The sequence below is a fragment of the Pavona decussata genome, unplaced genomic scaffold, assembly GCF_977016875.1.
Source record: "Pavona decussata unplaced genomic scaffold, jaPavDecu1.1 SCAFFOLD_383, whole genome shotgun sequence".
In the NCBI taxonomy this organism is placed as follows: domain Eukaryota; kingdom Metazoa; phylum Cnidaria; class Anthozoa; order Scleractinia; family Agariciidae; genus Pavona; species Pavona decussata.
The window spans coordinates 886,903-905,660 of record NW_028145756.1 but is presented as its reverse complement, the minus strand read 5'-3'; the positions used below and the strand labels follow the sequence as shown (position 1 = coordinate 905,660).

General features: G+C 38.0%; 1 protein-coding gene across 1 annotated transcript; it reads right to left on the bottom strand.

Moving 5' to 3' along the window:
- Positions 1–6,766: 6,766 nt before the first annotated feature.
- On the bottom strand, positions 6,767–17,514 carry LOC146451864 (uncharacterized). Its single transcript, XM_085098594.1, has 6 exons — positions 17,482–17,514; positions 17,252–17,373; positions 16,628–16,720; positions 12,565–12,687; positions 8,125–8,180; positions 6,767–7,202 (listed from the first exon to the last, which is right to left on the bottom strand). The coding sequence occupies exons 1-6, from the start codon at positions 17,487–17,489 to the stop codon at positions 7,119–7,121; spliced, it is 486 nt and encodes a 161-aa protein (XP_084954720.1). The 5' UTR covers positions 17,490–17,514; the 3' UTR covers positions 6,767–7,118.
- Positions 17,515–18,758: the final 1,244 nt, after the last annotated feature.

Sequence of the window (18,758 nt, the reverse complement as noted above, 5' to 3'; positions counted from 1 at the left end):
CCCAACCCCCCTCGTGTTTAGATGAGGCTATGTAAACACGGAAAAAGTCCTCTATTGCTTAAGAAACAACAAAAACAACAACAACAACAATAACAACCGGTTACCTTCAAAAATTTCTGGATGGCTTGCCAATCATGGCGGTAAGAGGTTAAAACCGATCGAACAAATTTCTCAAGAGGAGCTTAATGCCTGCCTTTATGTTTCTACGCATTTAAGAGGAGTTAAGTTAATATGTTAATATGTAATGCGCCAAGATGGCAGCACGCTTTTGGAATTTGCCCTGCCTTATTGGGGGCTTTAATCAACTTATCCCAAGGTCTCAGTCTCCCATTACCAAGTTGCAAAGCAATAAGAACTTCTGCTACCTATTGAGTATCAATGGGGAATCCAATGCGCTTGGTACACGGATTTTTCCTCCTTTTCCTGGCCCACTTTTCAGGCCGTCATTGAAGCGCATCGAGTCTTCAGTCCATGCAATCAACTACTCGATTTCAAAACTCAGCAAGCATGGAAGCACAGCGCTCATACTTCCTGGTCGTTTATTCTGGATTGACCTCACGATCCACATGGATATTCAATGCAACCCAGGACCTGAAAGGCTGGAAAACTCTCAAATAAACCATCTACAGCCATCGGATAACAGCTCCCGAAATTTGAATAATCGCGCTTCAAACGCCATTAAATATTCAAGATCTGAGCTACTACAACTGCGGTTACGGCAATTTAAAATTCCAGACGAAACCTTCCATTTGCTGAAAAACAATGGAATATTGAGAACACGAGGAGTTCGCTCTGGTCAGGCCGTCCGAAACCGTAAACATAATATTGCAATCTCTCATGTTCAGTGGAAACCTGACAACACAAAACCTGGCGAGAGAGGAGTTAATTTGCATAACCTATGCTCAGTAAAGTGCGTTAAAGAAAACAAACAACCTTCCAAAGCGCCCGGTGGGCTTGAAATCCTTCATTTGAATATTAGATCGCTAAAAAACCGCGCTCACTTGCTTGAGCTACGACAACTTGCATCTGAAAGGAAAAGCGACATCATTACAATCTCTGAAACATGGCTTAATACCACCGTCACTTCAGCAGAGATACAAATCGAGGGTTATAAATTACACAGGTTAGATCGACTTCACAAAGGAGGCGGCGGAGTAGGTGCCTATGTCCGCAAAGATCTCAAATCATCTGTACTGAAGGAGTTGTCATCGATATCCGAGCGAAATTTCCATCAGCTTTGGACAAATGTCCAGTGCAAGAAACTAAAATCAACTATAATTTGCGTGACATATCGCCCCGACGACTCTCCTCTGAGTTCCTTCGAAGAAGTAGTTAAGCCCAGCTATATCCAAGCCTTGCTGTTTGACAAACCGATCACAATCATAGGCGATCTAAACTGCGATGGCCTCAAGAAAACAGGCCCTGAATTCAAAGCTCTGGAGAAATTCTATACGGATATGAACCTGAAACAACTCATTACAAAACCAACCAGGATAACATCGACCACTCAATCCCTGCTCGACGTTATCCTCGTCTCCTCCAACAATTCAGTGCGAGACAGCGGTGTAATACATCGACCAATTAGTGACCATTCAATTGTCTTTGTCAAGCTCAAGGTTAAGAAACCCAACTGGCATAGATACTACCTCTATGGAATTATTCAATTTAAGGACAGTGTCACTTGAAGAGGTTCGCCGAATTGTAACATCTCTCCCAATGAATAAATCTCCGGGACCGGATAAGATCAGCGCTCGTGTACTAAAAGACTGTCTCCCTGTCATACTGGGCCCTCTTACTGACATCATCAATTGTTCTATCCTTACTAGCTCATTTCCTGACAACTGGAAAGAGGCTGAGGTGATTCCGATTCTTAAAGACGGTGACCATGAAAAAGCTGCCAACAACAGGCCGTTATCTCTGCTAGCCGTAGCTTCAAAGGTCCTCGAAAGGATTGTTTTGAATCAGTTCAGCGCCTATCTCACGAAAAACAATCGCCTTACCTCACACCAAAGCGGCAATAAAAAAGCTCATTCTACAGAGACCTTAAACATCCTGCTCACGGATAAGATACTCGAAGCAATGGATAAAAAGCAGATAACAGCACTAGTACTATTAGATCTATCCAAAGCCTTCGACAGTATAGACCATGCAAGGTTGCTCCACAAACTCTCCATCTTAGGAGCCTCACCCTCTACTGTCAAATGGTTCAAGAGCTATTTAACTGGTCGCAGGCAATACGTGAGAATTGGCTCCACCTACTCTGACACTCTACCTATAACTCACGGAGTTCCTCAAGGCGCAATTCTATCACCATTGTTGTTCTGCATTTATCTCAACGATTTACCCACGTCACCGACGTTTTGCAACCTAGAATCGTATGTGGATGACTCAAAGCTATTCATGTCATTTCCTCTCGTTGAGGTTGATGCTGCCATTGAAAAGCTCGAACAAGACCTTCACAGTGTAGCTCAATGGTGCTGTGAGAACCATCTACTTATCAATCCCGATAAAACTAAACTCCTTTTCCTCGGTACCAGACAGATGTTAAGCAGGTTACCAGAAGACCCTAGAGTGGTATTCTTAGGTAAAACACTGAAGCCAACAGACTCTGCCAAGGACTTGGGAGTCTTTCTCGACCCCCATCTGACCTACGATCACCATATTTCATGTGTAGTGTCATCTTGTTTCGCAAAGCTCTGCCAAATAAATAGAGTCAAAAGGAGCTTCGACAAGGAAACACTAGAGTTGATAATAACATCATTAGTTTTTAGCAAGATGCTTTACTGCTCATCTGTATGGTCTAATACTACACTCCAGAATATAAACAGATTACAATCTATTCAGAATTTTGCCAGCAAGATCGTAACAAACTCTAGGAAGTTTGACCACGTAACACCTTTGCTTCGAGAGCTAAACTGGCTTCCTGTTAAAGAACAATTATTCTATAGAGACTCCGTTTTGACCTTTAAATGTCAGAACGATCTTGCGCCTCAATACTTAACGAGCAAGTTTACCAAGCGCTCAAATATACATACTCGTAACACTCGTACACGGAACTCTTTGCAGATTCCGCTATACAGAACGGCTATAGGCCAGCGCTCATTTTCCTATAGAGGGGCCTACATATGGAATAACTTGCATAATGAACTTAGGCAAAGTGCCTCATTGGCATCTTTCAAACGCACCCTGAAAGACACACTATTGAGGCAGACATTTCCTTCATAAGCTTTAAATTTTAGTAAAATACCAGCATAAATTGTGATTTCGAGTTTTTATTGTCATTTTTGCTTTTATAAATTGGAAATAGTTTGTAAATAGTTCCTGAAAAACCTCACGAGGATGTTACTATTAAAGTTATTTATTTATTTAAGTTACAAAACTTCATCTATGAAATCCGTACGAACGGCGGCCATAATGTTCGTTTCCGTCGCTCGGCACCACTCAGAAAAACATTTGCACAAATATAATGTGCACAGCTCTTACCGTTCACGATAAGATTGAAGTTTAAAAACTTGCACTGAATGCTTGTCTAAGTGAGGTTGTACCTCGTACACTTGGTTTTAAAACGTCTGCGAGGAATTCAGTTCAGCATAAAAAAAGCCGTCCTTGATCCCTTCCTTCGCTCGCCCCCACACAGCAAAACATTTGCTCAAATGTGCAAGACTACTATGGCCCATGATTACGCTTCTCGATTAGCTGGAACTTCCAAAGCACTTGAATGCTTGTCTCAGAAAGGTTGTTACTCGTACACTTGAACGTTTCTTGAATTCAATATGTCCGGCTGTGTCCGATCTACTTCGCTTTCGATTATTCCATTCGCGCTTGTTGGCTATTTACCATCTCATATCCAACGCGCGCTCATGGAATAATTGTTAATTATTAAACTCAGACTCGGATATTGCATTTCTAGCGTTCTGATTGGTTCACTAAATCCCAGTTATCAGCTCATAAACCGTACTTTGACCTTATATGGAAAACAATTGCCCCAGGTGTCGCTAAGCTAAAATTTTTTTTCGGCGGAAAGCGAAAATTTCTTCGGAAAAATGGAGAAAAAAAAAAAAAAAAAAAAAGAAATACCAGACAATGACAACAATAATTTAAAATAAAATAAAATAAAATAAAATAAAATAAAATAAAATAAAATAAAATAAAATAAAATAAAATAAAATGAAATAAATTTATTAATTTAAAAAGCCACAAAGTTCGGCATGACACTATTTAATGGTACGTATCTCCGAAGTTTCCTTTAAAATCAGAAAAATTGCACGATTTTACAATATAGATCATATAACAACAACAATAATAACAACCGGTTACCTTCAAAAATTTCAGGATGGCTTGCAAATCCTGGTGGTAAGATGTTAAAACCGATCGAAGAAATTTCTCAAGAAGAGCTTAATGCCTGCCTTTCTGTTTCTACGCATTTACGAGGACTCCAGTTACAAGAGTTCATCCATGAAATCCGTACGAGCGGCGGCCATAATGTTTGTTTCCGTCGCTCGGCACCACTCAGCAAAACATTTGCTCAAGATTTCTGTAGACAGAAATCTTAAAGAAATCCCGGAAATAAACTTCTCTTAAACGAACTTTATGCGACAAAATCGCACCTACAAACAATAATGCGACAAAAGACAAAAGGAGCTATCATTAGAAGTAAGGCTCTTTGGCATGAACAAGGTGAACGAAGTACAAGATACTTTTATAACCTACAAAAGCGAAATCAAAATAGGAAAACGGTTACCAAATTAAAAGTTGGTAGTGATAAATACACTTCCGACCAGTTCGAAATATTAGAGGAAGAAAAACGCTTTTATGAAACACTCTACAGATCTAAAACCACTGACGTTTTGCATGAATCCACTTTTTTCAAACCTGATAATATATCTCCGTTAAAAGAAGAGGAACAACAGCAGTGTGAAGGTCTTGTCTCAGAAAACGAATGATTAACGCTTTGAAAGAATTAAAAAATGCCAAATCTCCTGGTACCGATGGTTTCTCAGCATAACTTTAAAAGTACTTGAATGCTTGTCTCGGAAAGGTTGTTACTCGTACACTTGAACGTTTCTTGAATTTAAAATGTCCGGCTGTGTCCATCTATTTCGCTTTCGATTTTTATTCAACTTCGTTCGCAATGAGCTGCGCGTATCATGTGATCATTGTTTCGCTTTGGTCGGAAGTTGTCCCAACATCCGATCGTTTTAATTTGAAGGAAATTTTTACTTAAAATAAATTTCTTTAAACTTCAACATCAATATTCAAACGAGGAGAATTTAATGAAACAATTATTCCATTCGCGCTTGTTGGATATGAGATTGGTTATAGCCAACTCGGCGCTTCGCGCCTCGTTGGCTATTTACCATCTCATATCCAACGCGCGCTCGTGGAATAATTGTTAATTAAATACATGACTCGGTCATTTCCAAGTGTGACCAACCCCACCCCTTGTTATAATTATGTTGGGCATTTGCCCTTTTCTTGGTCCACATGGTGGTGTCACCAGAGGTCAGCTGCTAGGGAATGGGAACTAATTCACATATTTTACCGCTTGAGTCAAATGCCTTGACCTATCAAATTTGACTTTGCAAAGAATACACCATATATGATTATCAAAAGAGAGATTTCATCGGTTCCAGAAGTCATGCTTTACCTATTATTTCACCATTACATCACCATCCCTATACAGTTTGTATTCTCTTGTTTTCAAGTCAAGCTCACACATTCATATACATTGAAGGTACAATCATAATTCCTTTAGTAATAATTTTGATTTGAGTTTTTATGCTTATAAAAACTATAAATATATAGATTTGTAATATCTTGTTACTGAAAGGAGCAATGGAATAAATGTGATCCACTGAACTCCATTCATCATCAAAGGTGGAATTAAGGCAAGTCTACTCGCTGGGTTACCAATGGAAGTTGTTTTAAAAAATCTTGACAATCATTTTTGTTTGTGGTAACAAGGACAAAAAAAAAAAAAAAAAACAAAACAGTTTATTGTACATTCAAAGGATTTATTAAGTGATGTTCAGGATTATCGAGTATTAATTACGTTTAGTGATTTTTGCTAATTAGGTGCATATCATACGACGTTACCTTCCTGTGCCTGCCCATTTCAACCAAGCGAATCATCTGAAGGTTGCAGGTTTAAAAGCAGGCCTAGCCAACCAAGAATACCGAAAGAAGCAGGAGATGCGGTTGATTTTTAAATATGGAACTGTTAGTCCTAGTGGCCTTAAGCAGGACTTCAGTTTTACGTAAATTGCTCGTTTTTCACTTGCTCGCGCGCTGGCATGCGCTCCCACGTGCGTCGCGCGCACGCTCGCAATTATGAATTCGGGCATGTGAGCTAATTTTTACGAAATTTTAAAACGGTTTAGTTTTGTACCCTGAAAGAGGCAGCATTGCCGAAACGTCGGTTGAAACTCTTTAACAGCGTCGATTTTATAATTTAAAATTCTCATTAATTAACTACGCTGCGCAGTATTTCAATCTTTATTACTATTTTATAGCCGTGCGACACGCTTAAGGTCTTGCATCCAAGCGATGTAGCGCGTCCAGTTAAAACTGTAGATACCTAAACCCTATATCAAATTAAAGCTTGTAGAGCTGGCTCACGATTATGCCGCGAGCTCGGGATTCAAGAGCTTTTACAAATGGCGTTATCACCAAAAAAAGAATTCCAAAAAGGATGACTGCATTTGTCGAAAAAGAAACGATTTCTGGAAAATAAAGGACGAAGTCGGCAAGTACCGAAATAGCGATATTTATTTTTCATTATTCTGTAAGCCTGAATCAAAATGTTATGGGCTGATATTTGCAATGTCTCGCAGCGTTCAGCTAATCTATTAGATATGCTAGAAAATAATAAAAAGTAGTTAAGGCTGAGTTGGTAACTGGACTATGTCATGCTATATTGCATTTTTACTTTACATCGTTTATCTATCAATATAAAGAGCAGGACCTTCTATTATTTTGACCGGTATTTTTAACTAATTGTTATCGTGACATTACAAACATTACGAGTTGAACGAAGATCGATGTACACGTTTTTGTGAAGCTATTCTCTTCAGAGATCTATTTTTCGCAGATAAAGATGTAAAATACATTAACTGCCACTAATATATTACGATTTCAGACTCCAAACAGAGCCACAGAAATGAGTCTTGATTATATAATTTACCACTGCACAGGAACGTTCCCTGTAGGAAAAACAAGAAGAATCTGTCAGAAACGTTGCCACTAGAAAGAAAGAGAGTGATTACTGCCTATCAATAACATGGCTTGGTCAATGCTAAGCGTGAACATTTTGTGGGGCACTTTTCATCACAGTTCTCTGCTAACCTGGGATGAGACCCATATTTAGCAGTGCCTTTATTTCCTCTTATTATTATTTTATACCCACCATATATGACCTCTTATTATTAATTCAACGCCCACGGTGACAATGTTGCACTTTTATGCGATTATGCCAAGAATTAAGTCAAGTATTATGATATGATTGGACCAGCCTTATTAACAGCACCTGATACACCGCTTCATACATTTCCGTCTGGTGCGTAGACACAATCATGTAGACAATCATCATGGCCACTTTAGAAGACTCAGCTAACGTAAAAATGCTGCTTTCTAAAGCAATCGGTCGAAGAATAAAGGCTTTATGTTGCGTTTGTGATGTATCGTAATTACAGTTATGTAATAAACTATTGAAATAGTGCATAAATAATTAAATATGAATCTGAAATCTTCAATTATTTGTATTATTTTAAATATGTTTTCATACCGAACTTAAACCAATGTTATTTCGCCATCATGAACAGATTCTACTTCTGGCGTTTGGAACGTTTGCTCTGTGTCATAGTGCGAATTATCTGTCAACTCTGTTGATAAAACCAAACATTCGTTTCCTCTCACCACCGACACAGCATAAAAGTATTTCAAGAACAACAATTGTTTCCTAAATATTTAGATTTTTTTTTTCAGTTAATGCGTCTTTTTCGGAAATATTTGCAGAGAAATGTTCAACATTCCATTTAAATACCGGACATTACAACGAGGAATGGTCACGCGTGACGTGGATTGACAACTTAAAAAACGTAATATTTTAACCAGGTGTGCGGTTACCTTAAGGCCAGTTGGAACTGTCCTAACTTTGTAGCTGTGCTTCAAGATGACGGTTTCTAGGAAAAAAGGAGTAAAGTGACAGTATGTTCGTGGGATTTAGTTGTAGAGTCAAACGCACTCTACATTTCAATCATTCAACTCGGCTATCTAAAGAATGTTGTGCCACTAGCACTAAGGGCACAAATGATGGATCACAGAATTAACTCTTTAGTGTATGTTAAGGTGCTGAAGTGAAGCCTTCTGAAAGTTAGCCCTATTTAACAAATGGCAGACCACACGAAGCAAAGAAAGAAAAAATATTTGACCTCGGCGGGAATCGAGCCCATTTTTCCTCCCATTTCCTCACAAGAGCTAACGCTCAGTAACTCACTGCTTTTACAATTACTACAGAGTTAATTCTCTAATTCATCATTTGTATCTAAAGATCGCTGTTGTCCAGTCATAATTTATGAATATGCACATTTTCTTTTGTAACTGTCATGTAATAAGTTTTAATGAATTCCGAAACCTTTTTTTTTTTCAAAACTGATATGTTTTACTGTAGGAAACAAGGTTTCACTTTTTTTTTTCAAACTATGTAAATTATCCAGATGGGTAAATAAATATTACGACACGGGTATGGCAAAACGTAACGGTGAAAGTTATCAGGGAATTAAGCACCAACTCCAGCATAAGCGTAAGTACCACCCCAAATACAATCAGAAATGTTCACCAGCAAATATTTGACCCACTGTTAAAACCAGCTTTTTTGTCCATTGATAGGCAAAAATCACTGACAGTGAAACCTGATAAAATTACTAGAAGGTTAATGGGAAGGGCCGCGACTATCTCTCAGGCTTGAATAAAACCATGCAATTCCAATTCCTGTAGAGGACAGGATGAGCTGTAAAGGTCAGGGGCGTAGCGACCATATACGCACGTACGCACGTGCCTCGAAAATCTGAAAAAAGAATATTTATTTATTTATTTATTTATTTATCTATGGAATTTGTGCTTATCTGAGAAGCTCTGCATCCTATCTGCTGACAAATCTACCCTCCTCAATAAACGATCTGAGTTAATTACAAAATGCAGGCATGAAAATAAATTCTACGCAGCCAATCAGAAGCAAGATCGCTCCAACCGCCCTCCTTAAATTATAACTCTACAAACTCCAACGGTACAGTCTGATGATCGCTTAGTGCGTGAAACTCGAGTAACTGTGTTACATTTTCTATCTTAAATTTATATTTCGCTCTGCATGTTTTTGCACTCCTGCGTCTGAGTGAAACAATCATTGTATTGTTTCTTTGTTTATTTATTAACTTATAGATTTTTTTTGGCGAAAAACGGCTTATACACATGCAAGAATTTTCACGTCGTAAAAGGAGACGTCTCTCCCTTCTCCTGTAGCCAAATTTACAGTTTATAATACACAAGTCCAATATACACGTTTAGTATAATTACTCAGGTGATTATAGAGATTCTGTTGATCTGATTGGTCGAGGATTGCATCATATCCTGCCATAATCACCTCGCGCGAGGTGATTATAGCGGGAGCACTAATTTTCAAAACGGCCGCTTAACGATTTGCTGATGTTTCTGGGGAAGAAGTAAATGGGATGAACGAAAATGCAATTTCGAAAGGTATGAAAAGATATGAAAATGTGCTAATTGTAATAAAAAAAAACCCTTGTAAATTGCATGTTGTCGATGGCTTAAAATGAAGACAAAAAATTAAGTTAAATTCGCGCAAGCTTTTCTTTGTTTAACAGAATTATTTCACAAACAAAACGAATTTAAGACAGAATTTGAAAGCATGGAAGTAAACAAGATGAGTAAATTTCTCTCTAAGTTTTACGTTTCAGTGAGGAAAAAGACGACAGCTTTATAATCTGAAAATTACTAGTTTCAGCTGTAGTTTTTTTTGTCGGTTCGAGCGGCTCTCGACCACCATCTAAAGTCACCGCCTCACAACAACAAAATTTCTTCTGCGACAACCGTGTACTTGTCTAGTCAAGCCAATAAAGGACTTAATTCCTACCTGAAGCAGCTTATCTCCGAGGGGAATTTATAAACGTCAGTTGACCGGCGAAGCCATCATGCCAACACGAAATTGTGTGATAAAGTGCTATCGCTTGTGTTCCCGGCGCGAGTTTTACACCAAACAACCTGGTTCATCTCCATCTATTTTGGTAAACGGGTAGGAGAAACCCAACATTCATTCACAGAAGTCAATGCTTCGTCTCAATGAAGCGGCAGTTAAAGAATACTGCTTGAGGCATGTGCAGTTTATCGATTGAGCATATGATTTCGATTGACAATGTGATCGGCAGACTGCGCGTCTCTGTTCATTGACGAATATTTTTTTGATGATATTGAATTTACAATGCGCGCAAATGAAAGTTGCTTTGACGAATTTGAATTTCGCAAGACGTTTATGAAAGTCTTGAAACTTAATTGAATGTTTACAATTATACAGATATCCTTGTAGAGGATGCATTTCGCGCAATTTTTTATTTTTTTTATTTTGTCCATTATATTATAAATACAATCAAATAGAATCTTATGACTGCTAACTTAGATATAATGGCAGGAGATCTTAGCAACTGAAGCTCAATGAGCTTTTCTATGAAGATCCCCTTATTCAAGCTTAGACTAATTACAGGGCAGATGGTGATTTATTATAATTCTAGATAGATTACTTCTAATACTTGCTTTGTCCTAAAAACAAAACTAAAAACCTAATAACCTAAGATACTTTGATTTTGCACATAAGCCTTTGTGCTTCTCTTAAAAAAATTATTACCTGGTAATGATTTCAATTCATTTGGTAAATTATTCCAAATATGCGCCCCCCTATATTTTAGTGAAAATTTCCCATAATTTGTCCTTTTGTAATCAATATATACATTTGATGCTGAACGAGTGACATGACCATGTATATTCTTATTTAAAGTAAAGTAATTATTAAAATATTTTGGTAAATTATTGCTAAAGTATGAATACATAAAGAGTGCTATAAGATACATGTTTAACTCATATATATTAAGAATTTTCAGAGATTGAATGCCGATTGGTGCAAATGAACGTATCTTTGCATTATTATCTGACTTTCAGTGCAAATGATTGCGTATTTTCTCTAAATGGACAGAAAAAGGTGTAATAAGGACGTATTTTTGTGTGGTTTACGGCTTTGTGGGGAAAGCAGATCTCAGCAAGGGCTAATGAAATCCATAAAGAAAAATTGGGAGTAACCACGCATTTCTTTTTTTTTTCTTTTTAGAGATAATGAAGCAAGAATTATTCTAAAAACAGTAAAATAGAAAGCAATGTACAGATGTATGGCGATTTTTTTTCCAAATTGAAGGTTTACTGTCTTTGAAAAATGCGTGTTTATTCCAAATTTTCTTTTTGGAAACCAAGAGCACTTGCTATGTTCTGCTTTCTCCGTATAGTTTTAAACTGCCAAAAATATCCCTGTATTAGTAGGCACCACCCAAATGAAACTCGAGTATCTCCAGATACGCAGAACGTATGCGCAGTAACAAAATTAGGAACTGTCCTCAACTATCGATAATTATGTGATTGGCTGGTTCTGGTCATTTGTTTTTGTCTTTATGCGCATTGGTGTGAAGTTTCGCCCATGCACGTTTATGCAAGAGGTACAAATGCTTAAAAAAAAAAAAAAAAAAAAAAAAAAAATTTTTCAAGGGTGCATGAGCGGTGTGATCTTTGAGTTTAAAACCCGATTCAATGTCGCGTGTTGTCGACCAAGTGATATAGAAATTCAATTTTTATGGCTAACGTAATATTTTCAGCTTTCTTCATTCTTTGGGGGCAGCGAGGTAAGTGGATTTCGACTGTCACTTTATTCATCCAGCTAGTGGATCGCAAAAAGGAGCTCGACGCAATTATAGACACGAAACACAAGAATCAAAATATTTTCATTCTTCGCGCTTGTGAAAAAGAAACGCAGCACTTGTGTAAGGAATTATTCCCGAGGAAAAGGAAGTTTACTCTCTGCTATCAAGTTAGAAAGTTAGTTCTTCGAGTTTTCCTTGCTTCAAAATTGCTGTGCCAAGTCAAGAACGAAGGTTATGGCTCCCGCCATACCGAAACCTAACAAATTACATTATCAACGTCATTGTGAGAAAACCTTAAGACCTTTCTAAATATTTAAAGAAAACGGCGAAAACCATGCGAAATGCGCGAAAGGAAGTCTTTTCATACGAGCAGCTGAGTACTTGTCAGCATTAGGCTCAAAGTGCTAATCTGAATCTATGACATTTCGGTTGGACTTCATATTGCGCCTATCCCACTACTTCATCTTCTTTACGGTAAGTTATGAGAGCGTTCTTTGTAGACGATAAAATAATATATTTAGCTCTTTTTATTTTCACAGTGAACAGCCATTTATATTTGGATTAGTCTCCCTATTTTTACTTCATGAATACTCACCTCCAGCAGGCAGGCCGCAAAGCTTGGGTGCCTTATCACAACAATAACCTGCTCCCCTAATCAGCACTTGTCCGCTTTTTATAGAGCATTTCGCCTGGTAAGTCGAATATAAAACATCTACACCTATTCAGGATCAAACAAACATAGACCTCAATGAATAAGGTCAACGGGTGATAAAGTTTCCTTTACTTTCCTCACTTGCGTGAAATTTTGTTGCCTTAGCAATTATGAAAAAAATGAGAAATCAGTGAATTAACCCACTCGTCAGTGTAGCCTTAAGGACCCGATAACACCGAGGTCAAAGACTTTTTTTTACCTCTTGTGGACTACATGTCCTTACTAGGGAAATGCTTATCAAGAATTTAGGTGGTTTTTTCACAGTTAAATACTTGTGAAATGTTCATGGCTAGTCTGAGGCGGCGTTTCATCTCCGCCAATAGACTCTTCAGAGACCTTCAGAATTTATAGGCAAACTCGTTGAGCATCATGCCCAAAGTCCCGTTGAGAGGGGTCGTTTGGTCCGTAGCCAATCAGAGAGCCGTATTGGGGTCACATGATCAAAATGGACCAATCAGGAGCAAGCATGATGACGATCATGTGACCCCAATACGGCTCTCTGATTGGCTACCGACCAAACCGCCCCTCTTATAGTACTCCCGTTCGCAAAATTCAAGATGTTAAGAGTCTGGCACTCTATCCCAGAAAGATTCCCAACAGCACGTACAAGAGTTAAAATATATACAAAAAAGAATTCAAAAATTGTCAAATACTTGTGAAATGGAAATAGTATTTATGTGATGGAATATGTTAAGCCAGGTGAATAAATGAGAATGATGTATTAATCAGTAAAATGACACAGGCATACTCGGAAAAAATCCGAGTGCTCCTATAAGGAGTCGAACCTTAGACCTTTCGATTAGTAGTTCGGATGCTCTGCTGACTTACAGGAGGCTCGTGGGAGCTAAAGCCATTAAAGTAGGTTCATGGTTCATACTTGTGAAATGTGCGGTTGGGAATCCTTCTTTGATCGAGGGAAATGCCGCCAGACTAGCCACGAACATTCCACCAGCGTTTGACAATTTTTCAATTCTTTATTGTATAAATTTCAACTCGTGAAGGTGTGGTTGGGAATCCTTCTGCGATAGGGAGCACACTCTAACATCTTGAATTTGCGAACGGGACTTTGACTGTGATGCTCAACGAGTTTGCCTATCAATTCTGAGGGTCTCTGAAGAGTCTCTTGGCCGAGACGAAACGTCGCGTCAGACTAGCCACGAACATTTCACAAGTATTTGACAATTTTTGAATTCTTTATTGTATAAATTTCAACTCGTGTAGTGTGGTTTTCTTCACAGCTCCAGCACTTCAATTTACACTAGATAGTTAATTATATGATTTACGTGTGATGCGCTGCACAGCATTTCAAGTACTTATTTTCTCTTTCATTTTCTCACTAGGGCAGTACTCAGAAGGAATTTAAGTGCTTTCCTCAACTAGCAAACTAAATTTCCACTGCAGAGTTAGTTCTCCGACTTCTCTCGTTTAAGGTTACCGTGTACCTCCAGAGGTGGCTCCACTTTAACGGATGTAGCGCCTCTCCGTTACATCAAAGATACCTAAAGCCCTCTATCAAATTAAATCTTATACAAACCTGGGTATTCAAATATCTCGTTGTGTTTATAAGAAAATCGATCCGCGAGTTTGCCGCACAGTGGAATCTTGAGGGTTCAAATCGCCGTGCTAGAGTTCCAACTCAATGCGATATTTTCTTTTTTTTTTTCTCAAGATAAGGATCCCAAAGGCAAAAAGGCGTGTTGGGGTTTTTCTTAATTCGATTGCGTTCAAAAATTACAGAACGTGCGGAGTGAACGCACGAAAATCGCTTTCAAGAAAAAAACTTTTTAGAATTATCAAATTCTCCGACATGTCTTTTTTGATTATAATTTTTTCTATCATCTGGCCAAATTTGACTGAAATCGACCTTATCTTTGTCAAGTTGTAAGTCTTGAAATTGTCTCCTCCAAGCGAAAATTAAAGTTTGAGAAAACAGCGCTTAAAAAATCATCGCGACACAAACAAGTATCGCCCCTAACGCTTTTACGGAAAATTAGCCATTCAGTTTGCAAGCTACGTCACCACCTGTGAAAATTCCCAGCAATTTTGTACGTACTTCAACTCCTTCGCCATTTGGTGGGAATGCGATTATTTTTTGTATGTCTATTTTGTATTATGAGAAAAACTTAACGGGGAAGGCAGACCTCATGAAGAAAAGTTGTTGGGCCGAAGCAGAAGCCGGAAAGGCAGGAAAAAAAATCACCATTTAAACTTTGTCGAACTTTCGAAACGTGTATGGTCTCCGTCAAAAACATAGATTCGCACTATACCAGTAGCTTCCAGTTGAAAAGCCGCGCGGATACATCTATTCGAGCTAAAAATTGTTGAGAATAGTGAATTTTTAAGACTGCTTATCGAACGTTCGGGTGAAAATTGGCTCTTGACTGATCTTGACTGGATGTTCGAAAACGTCGATACTGTAAATAGAAAACAAATATCCGTATTTATCCATTTAACACTTGAAAAGTAAACGTTTAAATGGAACCGTTTAAAAGGGTTGGCATCCGCTTAACGCTTTGGAAATTACACAAATACTGTAAGCTGTTGTGAAAAAACTACTAGCAAAAGCGGCGTCTGTCCTTTTACTTGTTAGTATCTGCGGCGCAGGTGAGGAAAGATCAAGACATACAACAGGAATTCTTATCCTCCTTGATTTTTAGCGCTACTTTTCTATTGGTTTTCTGTTCTGCTACCACTTACCGAGACTTGTAAGTCTTACGCACCCGAACACAAGACTCGGTGATCTGATAACGTTCAGCGGGCAACTCGTGAAGGAAGGACGCACGATTGAAACAAGGGCGTCTTCAAAGATTCCCTTGGTCTGAAGATTTTTAGACCTTTCCCTACGTTAAAACGAAGCTTAAATCTATTGTCTCCTTTTATTTCGGTTTTGTTCTCGAACAAATGCAAGTTCTTACACTAAATACAGGACATTCGAAGCGCGGGGACGCAAGTAGCCCAAGGCTATAGGAAGCCAGGGCTAATAGCAGCTACAACGTAAACAACCATTCGCGCGATAATTGCAACGGGTGGTTACATCGGCGGCAACTGTGCTATCAATTAAAGTATCAATTAAAGGTAACTTTAACATACCAACTGAATCGTCAGGTCAACAAATGCGGTTATAATAGACTTTTTTTGCCCAGAGGGCCCTTGGAGTAACTCCTTAGTTGGGTTTACTTAGGGTTTTTATGAACTTCCTGTTTGCAGTTACATGCTGATAAATGCCCATAGCGGAAGGTGAACATTACATGAACATTAACCTTCTTTACAGCCGGGAACTTTCTGTAAACAAGGAAGACATGAATCGTAAATTGATTGGTTTGATTTCGATCGTTCTCGTGCTTCTTGTACAACATTCACCACAATTAAGTTTAGTGATTCATTGCTTCGGTTTAAGAACTTAATGAAGATGTCGACTTTATTTAGCCTTCTCCAGGCCTTGTAGCTCTTGTATTATTCATATTTCTGAAAACGTCGACACGGTCGCTCGCTAGTGAAGACGCGTTTGGGGTATCCTAGGGCGTATTTTTGAGTCCACAAAATTTTTGTTGCAACGACTTCTAAACAATAAAGTTATTGACCACAAAGGAAACTTAAGAGTATCTCGAGATACTTTTGAACTCATCTGCCAGCTCCTAGGGTCAAACATCGCATGACAGTCGTCAATTTCAGAACTAGTAATAGCGTAATTTTAACATCGATCGGTACCGGAGAAGACTGGTTAATAACCGACTCTAAAAGTGAGGTTTGATAGCTCAAAAATTGTATAAAATTGTTTAATTGTTTAAAATAAAATACATAAATAAATAAATCACTTTTAAGTGTCAATGTATTTAGTTCAGAGCACTAATTGGAGACACTTAGCAGATCGAATTGGAAGTTAGAAATACAATAAATTAATTCCTTAGTAAATCGATCAATATGATATACTCTACAATATACTCACGAGGAGTGAAAGTCAGGGTAGCTGTTACTTGCTCCCCGGGTGTAAGAACTGGCCCAGGAGTAATGTTGAACGCAAACGTTTTATCTTCAGGACCTGTAAATACCAACAGAATGTTAACCATACAATAATAACAGCATGCTGTATGGCATTACCAACAAAATAGATTAACAGCAACTGAATGACCAAACACTGTTTTCCAAGCTTTAATTTTAACCCGTATTCCGAAGTCACGTTTAGAAAAGTTTGAATAATTCACTTTTAGAAAGCCACTTTCGGAAGCTTTGGACCAATTTTGAATCATTTAATGATGTCAGTAAAGAATGTGTAAAAACCTAATTTAATCCCTCCTTTCGTTGAAATCAAAGCTCTTTTTTTAAAATTAAAACTTCCATGTCAAACAAAATGGAAAGAAGCCGAAAATTCTATTTAAAACGTGTGCCCGGTGAGTATATTTTTACACTTTTGAGTGCATTTTTAGGTAAATTGCTGAACTCTGGCCGATAAACATTTTCTATTAAATGATTAGATTATAAGCTTGAATATTCTCTTTCTACCTTTTTCGTTTACTTTGACTCAGTCTCGTTTACTTTGATTCTGAGCCCCAGATGCAATTATCAATCTTACCGCAGTATTTTAAATGTGTTATTTGGATTTCCACTCCACCGTTCGACGGTACATTGAATGAGAGAACGATGTAAAGCACGAGCTGCAGCCGAGAGTTCATGGCTAACGCAATATGAAGATACCTAGTAAAAAAAAAAATAAAAAATAGAAAAAAAAATAATAATAATAACTGAACAAGAAATAAAGATAAATAAATGCAAGGCCGTAATCTGACTATTATTGGCGATTACCAAGACATAAAATAAACCAGTCTTTAGCTTTGCTTCTTATGCCGTAGTAATCAAGTTTTCCAATTAAAATACAATGATCTACTTTATCGATCACTGATTGTTTCGAAACTTTAGGCGCCGTACGTACTTACGGACCCTTTCTTTCCACGAGATAGCAATTAGGCTTCGCTTGTTTGTCTGTCTCAACAGTGATTGATTGTCTTCCACGCTCGTTTGAACAAAAACAACGATCTGTTCTCGAAGAATTGATATCTTCGTTTTACGTTAACTTCCTGAATTCCACAATCTAAAACCGTCGAATAGTCTTCTCTTCTTAACTTATAATTCATCAATAAAAGATGTACAAGAAGTCTCCTCAAGCACAGTTTTGTGCATACACACACGCCAAACAACACTCATAATCGTTTTGCATTGTACAGTGGGCTCAGACTTGACCTTCGGTTTATCGATAAAATTAATGCGTGCGCTATAAAAGCCAGCTTGACAACAGAACAACTGAACAAAAATAAGGATAAATAAATGCAGAGCCGTAAACTGACGATTATTGGCGATTATCAAGACATAAAATAAACCAGTCTTTAGCTATGCTTCTTATGCCGTAGTAATCAAGTTTTCCAATTAAAATACCATGATCTACTTTATTGATCACCGGTTGTTTCGAAACTTTAGGCGCCGTACGTACTTACGGACCCTTTCTTTCCACGAGATAGCAATTAGGCTTCGCTTGTTTGTCTGTCTCAACAGTGATTGATTGTCTTCCACGCTCGTTTGAACAAAAACAACGATCTGTTCTCGAAGAATTGATATCTTCGTTTTACGTTAACTTCCTGAATTCCACAATCTAAAACCGTCGAATAGTCTTCTTTTCTTTATTTATAATTCAATAAAAGATGTACAAGAAGTCTCCTCAAGCACAGTTTTGTGCATACACACACGCCAAACAACACTCATAATCGTTTTGCATCGTACAGTGGGCTCAGACTTGACCTTCGGTTTATCGATAAAATTAATGCGTGCGCTATAAAAGCAGGTTTGACAACAGAACAACTGAACAAAAATAAGGATAAATAAATGCAGAGCCGTAAACTGACGATTATTGGCGATTATCAAGACACAAAATAAACCAGTCTTTAGCTATGCTTCTTATGCCGTTTTAATCAAGTTTTCCAATTAAAATACCATGATCTACTTTATTGATCACCGGTTGTTTCGAAACTTCAGGCGCCGTACGTACTTATGGACCCTTTCTTTCCACGAGATACCAATTAGCTTCGCTT

Coding starts and splice junctions, on each gene's coding strand:
- LOC146451864 (XM_085098594.1), bottom strand. Junction 12,688..16,627: donor TACCCTGACTTTCACTCCTC/GTGAGTATATTG, acceptor GATCCTGAATAG/GTGTAGATGTTTTATATTCG. Junction 7,203..8,124: donor CAGTTCCAACTGGCCTTAAG/GTAACCGCACAC, acceptor TTTTTCCTACAG/GGAACGTTCCTGTGCAGTGG.